General features: G+C 43.7%; 2 protein-coding genes and 1 non-coding gene across 54 annotated transcripts in view; 2 read left to right on the plus strand and 1 right to left on the minus strand.

The window, feature by feature from the left end:
- LOC147999740 (uncharacterized) lies at positions 1–9,122 on the minus strand. Its single transcript, XM_087593673.1, has 2 exons — positions 8,404–9,122; positions 1–683 (listed from the first exon to the last, which is right to left on the minus strand). Exon 1 carries the CDS (start codon positions 9,055–9,057, stop codon positions 8,485–8,487), a length of 573 nt encoding a protein of 190 aa, XP_087449799.1. The 5' UTR covers positions 9,058–9,122; the 3' UTR covers positions 1–683; positions 8,404–8,484.
- Rnf14 (ring finger protein 14) overlaps positions 6,895–14,063 on the plus strand; it is a 25,673-nt gene continuing 18,504 nt past the window's right edge. For 3 of the 52 annotated variants that reach the window (XM_087593389.1, XM_087593393.1, XM_087593368.1), the window contains exons 1-7: positions 8,695–8,801; positions 9,510–9,584; positions 10,318–10,410; positions 11,227–11,376; positions 11,806–11,975; positions 12,526–12,687; positions 13,664–13,815. Coding sequence is in view for 27 of the 52 variants with exons in the window: in XM_087593368.1 (XP_087449494.1) it covers positions 12,534–12,687; positions 13,664–13,815 (306 nt within the window). In the remaining 25 variants the exon portion in view is untranslated. 52 annotated transcript variants of the gene reach the window in all.
- On the plus strand, positions 9,948–10,050 carry LOC120098448 (U6 spliceosomal RNA). Its single transcript, XR_015643226.1, has one exon. It is a non-coding gene; the product is annotated as a U6 spliceosomal RNA (small nuclear RNA).

The raw sequence follows: 14,063 nt of genomic DNA on the forward strand, positions 1-14,063 counted from the left end.
TTGAAAGTCCCAAAGGTTTATGAAAGATGTCAGACTGTTCACAGGTGATTGTCTCTGGGAACCCAGCCTCCATTTTGTCCTTCCTTCTTCTGGGCGAAGCTGACCTTTGGCAGCAGCTTGTCAAAGAATGAGTGGCGCTGTTGCTGGAGTTTGTCCAGAAAGACTTCATTTTCTTGAATTTGGAAAAAAGTTTGGAAGGAGCAGTGGTAGTATTTGAAAAAGGTTTAAAACAGCTAAGCACAACCTCCTTCAGGACCTAGAGATTTTAATATGAGGGTAGGTTAAGGCTGGTGCTTGATGTCTTTGCGCACCCTGAGGCTTGAGGTGAACTCTTGGCCACAGCTGAGAGGCAAAATGAGGAGGTTGAGAACCAGGGGATCTTTTCAGAGCACTTGGAACCCCCAGGGCTCACAGTGGTAAGATACAGCATTGACCAGACAGCTGGAGAAAGGCTAAGACCACTCAGTATAGACATTCTGGTCTGGCCTTCTGCATTGACTCTCCCTGAGACTGCTCGATAAGTCATCTCCAAAGAGGTCTGGAAGCATTTGCTCTCAGGATCATTCCACTCATGAAGGTGGCTGGGCAGACCTTGTTGATGGGAGAGCCCAGAGTCTTGACTTAGAAGAATCAACTTTGTTATTCTGGGTCACTTGCTCCTGGCATGGCACTTTAGGACTTTCCTAGGACAGGTGACAAATGTCAAATCTCACATTGTGGCATCTCTTTCTAGACAAGTACAGGAAGAAAAATGGACTTTTCAAGGAGAAACTTGCCAAGATATAGGACTTTTCAAGAAATGAAAGGTGTTCTATCTTAGAAAAGTGCAGTCGTCCTCCAAGGGGCTCCACCCGGGAATGACTTGGAAAGCATTTTGAAATGCCAGAGGCCAGATAAGAAAATTCATATTCCTCTCTTCCTAGTCTGCCAAGGATGACGCTTAATTTCTAGCGTTCAATTATTACCTAGTTCAATTATTACTCTTTCTAGAAGGACTATACGTTCAGATCCTTGGGGGAGGGCTTGGTTGGATCCCTTTTCTGGAGAGACCGTGCTGGTGACTCACAACCATCTGTAATGAGATCTGATGCCCTCTTCTGGTGTGCATGAAGACTGCTACAGTGTACTCATATACATAAAAAATAAATAAATTAAAAAAAAAGAAACACAGGAATATAAAAAAAAAGAAATAAGTAGCTGTGAAAACTGAGGAAGTGACGGTGAGAGCAGCACTGGGAGACATCAGGAAAGGGAGACGATGGTAGGGCTTTGGGAGAAGTTGTACCGAACTGTGGACCTTCTTCATGGTCTTCAGGGAAAATGCAAAAAATAATGGTATTTTTAAAATCTCTCTCTCTCTCTCTCTCTCTTTTTCTCTCTCTCTTCCTCCTCCTCCTCCTCCTCCCCCCTCATTCCAACTTTCAGAGGGGGAAGGCACTTATTTTCTTGTTTCTTTTTCTTTTTTCTTTTCCCAGAATTACTCTGTGCAGCCTACCAGTTCCAGAACTCACTCTGTGGACCAGACTGACCTGATTAACTGTGCCTGCCTCCGCCTCCCGAGTGCTAGGACAGAAGGCCTGGGCACCACTGCCCAGCTTCATTGACTTGTTTCAGTTCCGTTTTGTTTGTTTGTTTGTGTTTGTGTTGGTGTTGGTGTTGGTGTTACTGTTTGAAGCAGGCTCTCAGGCTGGCCTTGAACTCCTGGTCTTCCTATGTCATTTCTCAGGTCCTGGGGTTACAGATGTGTGTCTCTGCTCCTGGTTTATAGACTTCAATTCTTTTTTTTTTTTTTTTTTTTAAAGATTTATTTATTTATTATATATAAGTACACTGTAGCTGTCTTCAGATACACCAGAAGAGGGCATCGGATCTCTTTACAGATGGTTGTGAGCCACCATGTGGTTGCTGGGAATTGAACTCATGACCTCTGGAAGAGCAGTCGGGTGCTCTTAACCGCTGAGCCATCTCTCCAGCCCTAGACTTCAATTCTAATAACTTATAGGTGATCCTGCATGCACCCAATCTCCATCCTAGCCATACTGGGCACTCTGCTTAGTTTCTGAGAAGCACCAGCAGCTTTATAGAGCCAAATTCTACAAGCAACTCCATAGCTTCACCAGGAAGTGCGTGTTTCCCTACTTGGCATCCTCCAGGTCACCGTCTCTCCCAATGCCTGTGGTCTCTCAGCTTCCCTGACCTCTGTGGTCACCTGGCTCCGTCTCTACATTCTGCATAATTCTCTGCTTCTTAGACCCCACTTTTGCCTCTCCTTTCCTATGGCTCCCAGGTATAGCATGTCCCCCAGTACTGTCCTCGACCCTCTCCTGAGCATTACTGGCTCAGAGACATATGAAAATAAGGTTGCCCAGTTAGATCTGAATTTTAGATAAACATCGAATATATTTTTTGCTCTAAGTATTTTTACTCAACAGACCTGCCCCAAAATGTTTGCGTTTAGCACAGCTTTCTTCCTGTCCTTCCAGCCGCCCCCCATCCCACCTCACCCCCCGAATTCTGATCTACACAGTGAGTTTGAAAATGTATCAGTAAACACAAAAATCAAACACATGGACTGGGAGCATCATCTGCACATGAATATTCATGACTGACTCTGCTGGTTGGCCTTGTTATACACTCAGCATTTCTGGGTCAGTCTGGGATCGAACTGTTCTCACACTGAAAGAACCAGCCCAGAGGAAGCCCAGATTACACTCAGTCATTAAATCATTCAGTCACCCAATCATTCATTTATCTGGTGGAATTCAGCGTGTTCTTCTCTGTTTACAAGGTCAATTTTTAGGGGGCAAGGGAAATAGCTCAAGTTGACTCACATTTTCCCTCTCTCTGAACCCGGGGTTTGGTTATTTTTTTCCCCCTTCATATAGAATCTAGTCAGCTTAATCCTCTCCTTGCTCCAGAAAGGCTCTTTCAGGAAGGAAAATGAGCCTTCCCATCGTTATATAAATTCTCATGGGGCTTCCCTTTACAAGTTTTTGACAGCTAGGAGTTGAGCCTGGAGCTCTGAGGGAAACTGCCACACACTGATTTATGATGGCAGCTGCTGCTAAACCCCACCCTCCTTCCTCCTCACAGAAACACGCTACCTTGAGGTTACAAAACTCTTTTTGCTCTTATTCAAGGGAATAATAATAAAGTGCCAGGTTGCAAGTATAAACAGGACTGTTCTGTGCCTATTATTGTAATCAAATTTTATCTTGCATCAAAAGTACAGGAAATTCTCCACGCTGTCAGCCTCCTGAAGCCTCTGTAGAGATCTGTCTTTATCTCATCCTGGGATGACCCATGGGGCTGTTTGGACTTCCCTTGATCCAGGAAGCCAGTCACACCAGTGTTCTGACTATTTTTCCTTACAGACCCAATTGACCACTTTATCTGTGAAAATTGTTGAGTTGATCCAAGTGTGGCACTGGACATGATGATGGGGACTCAGGACTCTTAACTGTCCAGGATCATGGCTTTGTTCTGTTATTTACCCTGTCAGAGACAATGGTAAACTAATGACCTTCTCCATAGTCAATTCCTCAGCTTTGGGACTTGGAGTTTAGTTCAGTGTTCAAATGCTTGACAGCAAGCACAAGCTCTGGTTCAGTCCTAGACTCAACGACAACACCTCTCAGCTTTAAAACAGGGTGAAGGGGCAGAAGACATGTCTTAGTGATTAGGAGCATGTTCTGCTCTCACAGAGGACCCGTGTTTGGCTCCCCGCATCCAAGAAAGCTGTCTCCCAATCACCTGTAACTGCAGTTCTAAGGGGATCCACTGCCTCTGATCTCATATGCATGTATTTATGTGCGTATACTTTCACGCACGCATACACCACATAATCAAAACTTAAAAACTTAAATAGGGATGGTGACAGCTAGGTTGGTGTTGATGATCATAGCCATGACTGTGTGTTGAGCTGTTGTATGTTTAGCTCAGTCCACAGCTTCTTCCAGCAGGACCTACTGCACGGTTAGGATTCTGCTAATTACTTGTAACGGAGTTATTTGTTTATCAATTTATCATTAGTTTGTTTCATTTTGTTTTTAGGATGAAACCTCCATTAAAAAAAAGTAACGATCAAGTTTTCAGAGTCCCTCAAGGTGAACAAACACACAGTGACGAGAGCTCTGTCAGCGGTGAGAGCCACTGCGTGTCTTAGTTGACTTTCTAATGTGCGGGAAAACATCCTTTGTGCTGCCACAGCCAGAACCACACGGACACTGCTAAGGTCGGCTGCCGGCCTGGATGGACCTGGCCCCCTTGAGTCACAAGGACAGAGCTTTTATTCAGCTCTGTTTTAGGAGCAGAAAAAGGACTCAGAATCTTGTGCAAGTTGGAAGCTCAGCTGGGTGTGGCTTTGCCCTGAGGGTGCCCATCTGCTTATTCCACTTCGGAGCCTGAGGCCTCTCCTAATCCCTTTGCCTCTTTCAGCCCAAGCCTTGGCTGTAGCATTAAGTCACCTGGTGTTCTCTTCCTCTCCAAACTGTGTCTTTCTCTCTCACTTGCTCCCCTCCTTTTTTTTGTAGACCTGTATAGTAGTCATAACAATAACCACACCACAGATTAAATATTATACCATCCCAAACTTGCCTCCACCAAACCAAAGAGTCTGTAGCTGCTTATTTAGCCTCAGGCAAGATCTTAGGACAAGGGCAGAAGGCAGCCACATTCTTTGTTAAACTATCACAGGAATGGCCTCTAAGCACATCCCTTCTAACATCTGTTGAACCAAGTCTCTCCACAGAGCTCATTGCTTTCAGCACTCTCTTATAGGACCCTAAGACAGTTCGTCACACTCTGCTTACAGCATGCAGCCATTTTTCCAGTTTTCCACATTCCTCAAAAAAAAAAAAAATCAGTTAGGCTCTCCACAGTAACAGCCCACTGTCTGGTGCTAACATCTACCTTAGTTACTCTCTATTGCTGTGATGAAACACCCCAACCAAGTCAACTTCTAGAAGAAAGTTTGTTTGGGCTCATGACTTCAGAGGCATAAGAATCCTTCAGGGCTGAGAGCATAGCAGCAAGTGGCAGCCATGTCGGCAGAAACAGAAAGCTGGGAGTGTACATCCTGAGCCGCACGTGTGAGTGGAGAGAACTGGAAGCTGTTAAGGCTCTTTAGTTTTAAAGCCTGTCCCCAGTGACACACTTCCTTCAGCCAGGCCACACAGCCTAAACCTTCCCCCAAACAGTGCCAATAGCTAGGGATCAACTGTTCAAATGCCTTAAACTATACTAAGAGGGATATTTAAACTACCACTGTGGGATAGCACAGTGATAGAATGCTAGCCTAATATATGTAAGTCCCTGGGTTCAATTCCCAGAACTGAAAAAAATTGAAAATTCAATTGTTAGGCAGTGCTTATCAGCATCTAGTATTCTTTTTTTTTTAAATTAACTTATTTATTCATATAAGTGCACTGTAGCTGTCTTTAGACACACCAGAAGAGGGCATCAGATCCCATTACAGATGGTTGTGAGCCGCCATGTGGCTGCTGGGATTTGAACTCAGGACCTCTGGAAGAGCAGTCGGTGCCCTTAACCACTGAACCATCTCTCCAGCCCAACCTCCAATATTCTTCATGGACTGGGCAGGACTTATCTTTCCATACTGCTGTTGTCTCTAATCTTGAACAGCCTGGTTCAGGGTGCTTGTGGATGGTGGTCTCTGGGTGTGCCTGGGAAGTGATTCTCTGATGCCCAGTGGAGGGCAACAAGTGTGGAAAGTCTATTGGCTTCTGTAGTAATCATCCCACTGAATGACTCGTGCCTGCTCTCTACTCATGGTCTGGGTCTACTCATCTGCCTTAGCTCACACTCTCCACTCTTGCACACCCAGGCTGCTCATTTGTGGACAGAGGATAGAGTTAGGTCTCTTCCACTCTCTGAAATCTTACTCTTACCTATCATTAGCCTGTAAACCTATTTATTTATTTGTTTGTTTAGGAGATAGAGTCTTTTTTTTTTTAAGATTTATTTATTGTATATGAGTACACTGTAGCTGTCCTCAGACACCAGAAGAGGGCATCGGATCTCATTATAGATGGTTGTGAGCCACCATGTGGTTGCTGGGATTTGAACTCAGGACCTCTGGAAGAGCAGTCGGTGCTCTTAACCACTGAGCCATCTCTCTAGCCCCCTAGTCTTTTTGTTTTAATTAATTAATTCACCTTACATCCTGATAACAACCCCCTCCCCCGACCTGAAGAGATAGGGTTTTATTCTGTAGCCCATACAAACTGGGATTCATTTCACTATGTAGCACGGGCTAGCCTCAGACGCATAGAAAGCCTCTTACCGGAGTCTCTTAAATGCTGGGATTATAGGCATGTGCCACCAAACCTGGCCTCGTTATGTTGTAAAGTTTGAAGCTAACTTCCATAGGGCCTTCTATTTTGGGACAGAACTGTCTTCCTCCACATTATTTATTGCAGCAAATTCTAATTCTCTCACAGGCTACAGAAGTCAGACCATGAGGAATCTGTCATCACTTTGGCTGTATCCAAAAGATCACTTCTTCCTAGTAACACCATTTCTTCCTTTACAAAACAGGGAGACCATTACCTAAATCATGGGGTCCTGGGCTTTTGAGATAGTGCATATAAAATGCTTAATGAGTAGAGAGTTAGACAAAAGGGAAACGTTAATCTGAAAGCTTAACCAGGCACATGAAACCATGACGGAAAAACCTGCTGTTTCCACGGACTCTGATGACAAAATTTATCAAAAGGTTCTAGCCAATGTTTTTCTCAAAACTATAGTCCAAATCTTTAATTTGCTTTTAATTTCCATCAAATTATTAGCCCTGCTTTGAAATCTTCCTTTCCTCTCAGTGCTGTGCTGTGACCTCTGGTGTGAGGTCATGGCATGATGTCACAATCTACCTCCAGCTCCAACCTTGAGACTCTCTTGAGGTGATTCTTGAACCCCTTTGCTCTTTACATCTGAGAGATCGCAAGGTATCTGGTTCTATTGGAGGTTCTCTTTTCTCCCTTCGCATCGTTAAAGGGTATGTAGCTATCCCAGGTTCTCTCACTTAGCTAAGACCTGAAGATTCTTCTATGCTTGGCCTAGAATCCCAGATCTGCAATCTACTTTAGTGGGGTTTCGGGGATGGGGTCCAGGGAGAAGGATACAGAACGAGAACACAGGACCTTAATAGATCATTAGAAGCACACTAACTTGAAGGTTCCCAGGATTAAAACATGTCTGTATTGTTTAAATGTCAAGATGAATGCTCTGTAAGTCCCCTCTTGTTAATCAAGATACAATTCTAAAAAAGTTAACTATTTAAAAAACATAGTCGGTGGTGTCTAATACATCCACCAAATTGTACAGTGGCCACTACTAATTCTACATTGTTCTATTCCTCAAAAATACTAATGGTTACCTCCCATAACCTTCCTGCTAACCATATAAATGGGAAAATACAAAATGTGGCCTTTTGTATCTGACTTCTTTCACTTGGCATAATGTTTTCCGGGTTCATCCATGTTGGGACACGTATTTGTATATTGTTTTTAGTTGCTGAATACTATTCTATTGTTGGATATACCACATTCTGTTCATTCATTGACAAAGTTTTAGTTCTTGTACACATTGCTGCCATGAACGTTTATGACCAAATGTTTATGCAAATATAGTTTTTTTTTCTTTTCTTTTCTTTTTTTTTTTTTTTTTTTTTTGGAGCTGGGGACCGAACCCAGGGCCTTATGCTCGCTAGGCAAGAGCTCTACCACTGAGCTAAATCCCCAACCCCCCAGCCATACTTCTTATAGTATGGGTTGTCTTTTTACTTCCTTAGTAGGGTCCCCTAAAACACAAATATTTCTTTATAAATCTTACGTTTCTTGAAACTACTTCTAGAGTTTTATGGATATGCCTCTCACATTTAAATATCTGGTCCATTTTAGCTAATGTTTGTACTATGCTTTGAAGTAAGAGATGTCATTTTAAATCCGGCTAACTATGTCAATAATCATTTTGGCTTTTAGTAACATATTGAAACCGAGTCTCAATTTCCTATGTAAAAGAGACTAGCAGACAGACCCAGATAATGAGACTTTGGTAAAGAGCAGGAAAATGTACATATAGCTCTAAGCACAGTGCTCGAAGCCTCCAACTGCTCAGTAAATGCAGCAGTTAATAAACTCAGTGAGTTAATGAGTTAAAGGGGAGTGGGGGTGGAGAGACGGCTCAGCGGTTAAGCCCACTGACTCCTCTTCCAGAGGTCTGAATTCAATTCCCAGAAACCACAAGATGGCTTACAAATATCTGTAATAGGATTTGATGCCCTCTTCTGGTTTGTCTGAAGACAAACAATGTATACATAAATAAATATTTTTTTAAAAACATGAGTCATTAAGGGAAACATGGGAAGATGGATGCACCATTCACCTCAAGATGTGAATCCCAAATCTGAGATTGATTGTTAAAGGTGTCTCTGCCCCCAGGTAGACCGTTACTTCAGGTTCACGTTTAGGGATTGGTAAAAACCTGCGTTTCTACAAATTTGAGGGTTTGAAGCTTGTTTGCGCATACGATAGGCGGCGGCTCCTGCAGCGATGGCCACAACCTGTAGAGGGCGCGCAGGAGCCAGATGCGCTCACGGCGGCTGCGCAGAGCACTCCCTACCCCGGCATCCGCCCCTCTCAGCTGACAGCTCTGGAGACGGAAGAGGCGGTTCTCAGGTGGTGCCCGGTGACTGCAGGCCTGGCTGGCTAGCGTGTTGCGAGGGCCCCAGTCAAGGGCATACTGCGGAACTTTCGGGCCCGGCTCAGCTAAGCGGCCGGAAGGTACGGCGGGGAGGCGCTGTGAGCGCGCGAGGCCGAGCCGAGTGGCCGGGCCTGCTCTGTGGACACTCGGCTCCCTGCCCGGGACAGAGCGGGGAGGCCGGCTCCGTGGGCCCTGAGGGTACAGGGCGGGGCGGATGGGCCCTGCGGCTGCCGCACGCCCGGGGAACAGTTCCTCTACGCCATTGCTAGCCCCGGGCCTATAGCCCTGCCTGATCCTGTCGGGTGTTGCTTGGGAGTCGTACAAATACGTCTGCATGGCGATTGGCAGACTGCGGAGAGAGAGACCCAGGCTGACCCCAGCGCTGGAGCCTGCAGGGAGTGGCCGGGAAGATGAATAGGATTTTCCCAAGCTAGGGAAAGCTGGCGGAGGAGGGGCTTCACGTCCTGCTGGAGTGGCTTCCGGTTTGCAACAGTAGCATAATTAAATTTTGTCTGTTTGGTGCTGCCAGGGTTGACTATTGTTCCCGGTTTACAGGTGAAAAAATTACGCATTTTATGCCCAGAGACAGTCCAGAAAAGAGCCCAGGCTGTCATATGTCTACATTGGCTTAAAGAAGTAGTAATAAGACTTGCTTCCCGTGGTTGTGGAGTCTAGCGTCAGTTAGTGCACCGAAAGGGTTTAGCATAATGCCTGGCACCGGTAAGAACTTAATAATTGTTACTGTTCTTACCAGTGTTACTGTGACAACCGTCCCAACTTCCTTCTAGGAGTGGAATGTGACAAAGCGGTCACTGATTCCTGTGCCCCTGGTCCTCCATTCCTGTGCATGCATTTTATTCCAGGTATTTTCTCGATGTCCAGGGCATGGCAAGATGCTAAAATAATAATCAGATGGAAAAGACTTGGGCCTGTTACGTAAAGGGCTATTGCAGGCTAGTAGGAGAGGAAGTGCAAGGTTCGTTTTAAAAGAAGACAGTATCTGTTGGGGAACAACCGTGTGGAGGTGGGTCTTTAGGTGCCCTCAAAGGCCAAGTGGATGGACTCAGGAAGTGAAAGCTAGCAACCTGAATTAAGGGCCACCTGGACCCAGCCTTTTGGTTGAGGTGGGGCCAGGTAGGATAAGTCATAAGGGACTGTCAAAGAGGTGGGTTTTTTTGGAGTAAGGATTATCAGACTGGATCAGTAATTCTTGAAAATCTAGAAGTATGCTCTCTCTGGCAGCACATATACTGAAATTGAGATGATACAGAGATTAGCAAGGCCTTGTGCCAGAATGACTTGCAAATTCCTGAATCGTTCTGTATTTGTGTGAGTGTGTGTGTGTGTGTGTGTGTGTGTGTGTGTGTGTGTGTGTGTGTGTGATTGTGGGGATAGGTTATGCAATTAGAAAGGAGACCGAGGGAGGAAATAGAGATTATCAGGAAGGGAGGGGGATAATAGAACACATGTGACGTGATTGCAGAAAGGGGAGGGGCTGCTAAAGCGGGATGAGTACAAAAGGGGATGGAGAGAAAGGGGGAGGAATTTTGTTTTCTTTTGAGTTTTTTTGCTTGTTTTGTTTTTGTTTTTTTCAAGAAAGGTTTTCTGGCTGTCCTAGAACTTGCTCTGTAGACCAAGCTGGAACTCAGAGATCTGCCTGCCTCTACCACCTGGGTACTGGGATTAAAGGTATATATATATATGCCTTCACTGCCTGCCTAGGAATTCAAGGCTCAGTGGGAAGGAATCTGAACAAAAGCAAATTATGTATGAAAATGCTGCAATGAAACCTTGTAGTCTGATTTCTAAAAAGTTGTGGGGGGTGGGATGCTAAACCCATTTGTTTTAAAATGTTATCCTACTTTGAGAGTTAATTATGTCACCTGCAAGGTTAATTTATGAGCAAAAGAGAATAAAAGCCAGAAGGGATGGGAAAGAGAAGCCTGACTTGATTGATCTTGAATATGGCTTGGATATTAGGATTTTGTTTTGTTTTTGTTTTGTTTTTTTTTTTTGTTTTTATTTTTCAAGACAGGATTTCTCTGTGTAGTCTTAGCTGTCCTGGAACTTGCTCTGTAGACCAGGCTAGCCTAGAACTCAGAGATCCACCTGCCTCTGTCTCCTCTGAGTGCTGGGATTAAAGGCATGTGCTGCTACCGCCACTCCACCTGGCTACTGGAATTACCAAAGCAGTTTCCTCAGGATTCTGATGTGCAGACAAGAAGGAGAATGCTAACCTAAAACCATGAAGTCAATAAATATATCTCTCGTATCTGAAAATCCTTTGTTTACAATGAAACAAAAGGCTTAATCTTATCCTCACCATGTGCTACTTTCTGGTCAGACTGTTGAAGATTCAGTAAGGTAATGTGATCGGACTCAGTACCATACACATTTGGTGCTCTATAAGCATAAATTAATTATCATATGACTTATTTGGAAATCATTTCTGAGAATATGGTTTAAAAATTAAAGTTTTATGTAACATTTTTGCACATAATTCAGGATGTTCCTCACATTCCGTAACCCACCTATGGATCACACTTCTGTAAAACTAAACTTCAATTTAGAGGTCACTCTCCCACTGAGCTACATTCCCTCAGTCATGGAGGTCTGGCTGTAAACCCTGAGTACCTCTTTCAAGCTTATGTGTATGTACGTATGCCTTTGTTCTGTTTTAAAATGTCATCCTACCTTCAGAGCTAACTGTCACTTTTGAGGCTAATTTATGGGCAGGTGAGAATAAAAGTAAGAGGGGATGGGAAATGAAGGAACGGAAGTAGAAGAGGGAGGGAGAAAGCAAAAAACAAATTTAAGATACTTGCTCGTTGTGGTGTCCTGTCATTTATATAACCACCTCAGTTACAGGGCTGAGGGCAGTTTGATAAGGTGTTATTACTGGGGAACATGCATTTGTCCTTTAACCATGTGACTCAGCCTGTGTTGGGAGAGTAAAACTACCTGCAGATTAGGTGGGGTTGGTGTGTTTGTTTGACTTAAGTCATGATAGTACAGATGGGGAGTTTGGGTCTGGAGAGGATCCTCACAAATCTTCCCTGTTTGTTTGTTTCTTTTTTTTTGCAGATGGCAGAATTTCTGTAGTATATTGGATGCAAATCCCACATCTTGGTTTCTTATCCAGCTTCAGTCTAGCTTCACTGGCTAGAAAATAAATGGGATTTGCACAAATTCCAAGCCACAGTGAAATAACGCTTGCAGCATTGATATCCTTTTCTCCTCGTTGTTACTAACAGGTACTAAGTGACCTACGATGGAACATGACTGACTGCTTAGGCAGGGCTTAAGAACTGCTGAGGAGGGGCTGGGGATTAGCTCAGCGGTAGAGCGCTTACCTAGGAAGCGCAAGGCCCTGGGTTCGGTCCCCAGCTCCGAAAAAAAAAGAACTGCTGAGGAAAAACAGCGTGTTTTTGAAAACGGGATTGTTTCAGATACAGGAGCTTTAGTTAAAAAAAAATGAGAAGAAAGAAAATGCAGTCATTTTAACGGCTGTTCAGATTTTGTAGCATTATCTTTTAGAATGCAAAATATCCTCTCATTTTGTTTCAGACTGGCTCCCATTCAGTTTCAGAAAGTAGTTGTGAGGAAGCAAGGCAGAGTTGTTTTCCTGGATTAGTCATTAGAAGCACAGCAGCCTGGTGTTAGCCCCAGTGCCTGGGGATTTAGTAGGAAAGAGTATGGATGAGCCCTTTGCTGCTGTTCGTGAGGGGGTTTTATATACCATGAAGCTTTCCCACTCTGCATTGCTATTGTTAACTGATTTGAATGATTGTCGTCAATCACCAGAAAATTCAATGTCGGCAGAAGACCTGGAAGCCCAGGAGGATGAACTACTGGCCCTGGCAAGTATTTATGATGGAGATGAGTTTAGAAAAGCAGAGTCTGTCCAAGGAGGGGAAACCAGGATCTATTTGGATCTGCCACAGAATTTCAAGATATTCGTGAGCGGTTAGTTAATATCTTCACATAGCCTTTTCTAAATAAAGATTATTCTCAATTTCTTATACTCGTTCTTTGTGTCTACAGTTCTAAGGGGTTACTGTATTAGTGGTACAGATTTAGTATATTTTCTATTTTAAAGGAAAATTGGGAGGTGGGGGATAAAAGTTTTCAATTTGATCCTTCCTTTTGGGCCACCGAATTGAGATATCATGCATATTTTATACAGCTAATCTTCTAATTAGTAGTTGATCAGCACAGTCGTTGATTATTGGAGGTAATCAAAGAAAACAGACAGTAATATATAGCTGTGAAGAGTCATGGAGTTCCCTAGAGTGCCACACGGTTGCTTTCTGCTTGATTTCTAGAATCAGAGCTACAGGTGTGGGACAGGTGTGGGACATGTTCTTACTCTGCCGCCTTTCTTGGGGAAAATCAAAACTGTTTGGGTCATTTGCAGAGACCTTGATGCACATTTTCTCAGTTTCTCTAGAAGCTGAGCTCACTTAGATGAAGCAGTGGCTGTGAGAGTTATGTCCTCACACCTGATACTATTTCGTTAGCACAAACGTCCCCAACAGATTCATGACTAGTTGGCATGTGCTGGTCTTAGTAAGTCACAGTTACTTCATAGAAATCAATGTCTTTTTCTCTAGATTGTGTCTTTGTCTACTATAAACCAACAATGAAACAAAGCATTGTTCATGACTTGGTCATTATTGTTAGGAACTGTACTAGGAAGTGTTTACAAGAATGAGTTGTATGACTATACATTACACGGCACCTAAGTAAATTTTTCAAGGGCTTAAAAGGTGTTGTTTGTTTCTGAAGGCAGAGACTAGGAAATTAACATTAAGGGATGGATGGTGCTTTGGGGAGGGTTTTTGTCCCCTTTACTAAGCATCAGGGCTGAGCACTGCTCAGTAGTGTTGGACACTCCAGTGTTGATCAACTGATCCTTTCTGATTTTTTTTTTTTGGTTCAGGCAATTCAAATGAGTGTCTCCAGAATAGTGGCTTTGAATACACCATTTGCTTTCTGCCACCACTTGTGCTGAACTTTGAACTGCCACCAGATTATCCATCCTCCTCCCCACCTTCATTCACACTTAGTGGCAAATGGCTGTCACCAACTCAGGTAGACCCAAAACTTAATTTCTCCTATCCATTTTTAGAAACTTTTAAAATCATCTTTAATTGAAGACTACCTTGGTGATCTTTAATTTAGTGCATAAAGAACAAATGGCTTTGATTTTGTAAATTTTCCCCGTAGTGTTCATGAATCTTAATGCTAATGAATTGAAAATGCTTGATGACTTTAGAGGACTGGCAGGGCTGGAGATTTGGCGCAGAGGTAGAATTCTTACCTCACATGCGCTAGGTCCT

This window comes from Rattus norvegicus, chromosome 18 (genome assembly GCF_021556685.1).
Source record: "Rattus norvegicus strain SHRSP/BbbUtx chromosome 18, alternate assembly SHRSP_T2T, whole genome shotgun sequence".
Taxonomy (NCBI): domain Eukaryota; kingdom Metazoa; phylum Chordata; class Mammalia; order Rodentia; family Muridae; genus Rattus; species Rattus norvegicus.

Excerpts from the sequence above, each read along its gene's own strand:
- LOC147999740 (XM_087593673.1), bottom strand. The coding sequence starts at position 9,057 with ATGCAGACGTATTTGTACGACTCCCAAGCAACACCCGACAGGATCAGG.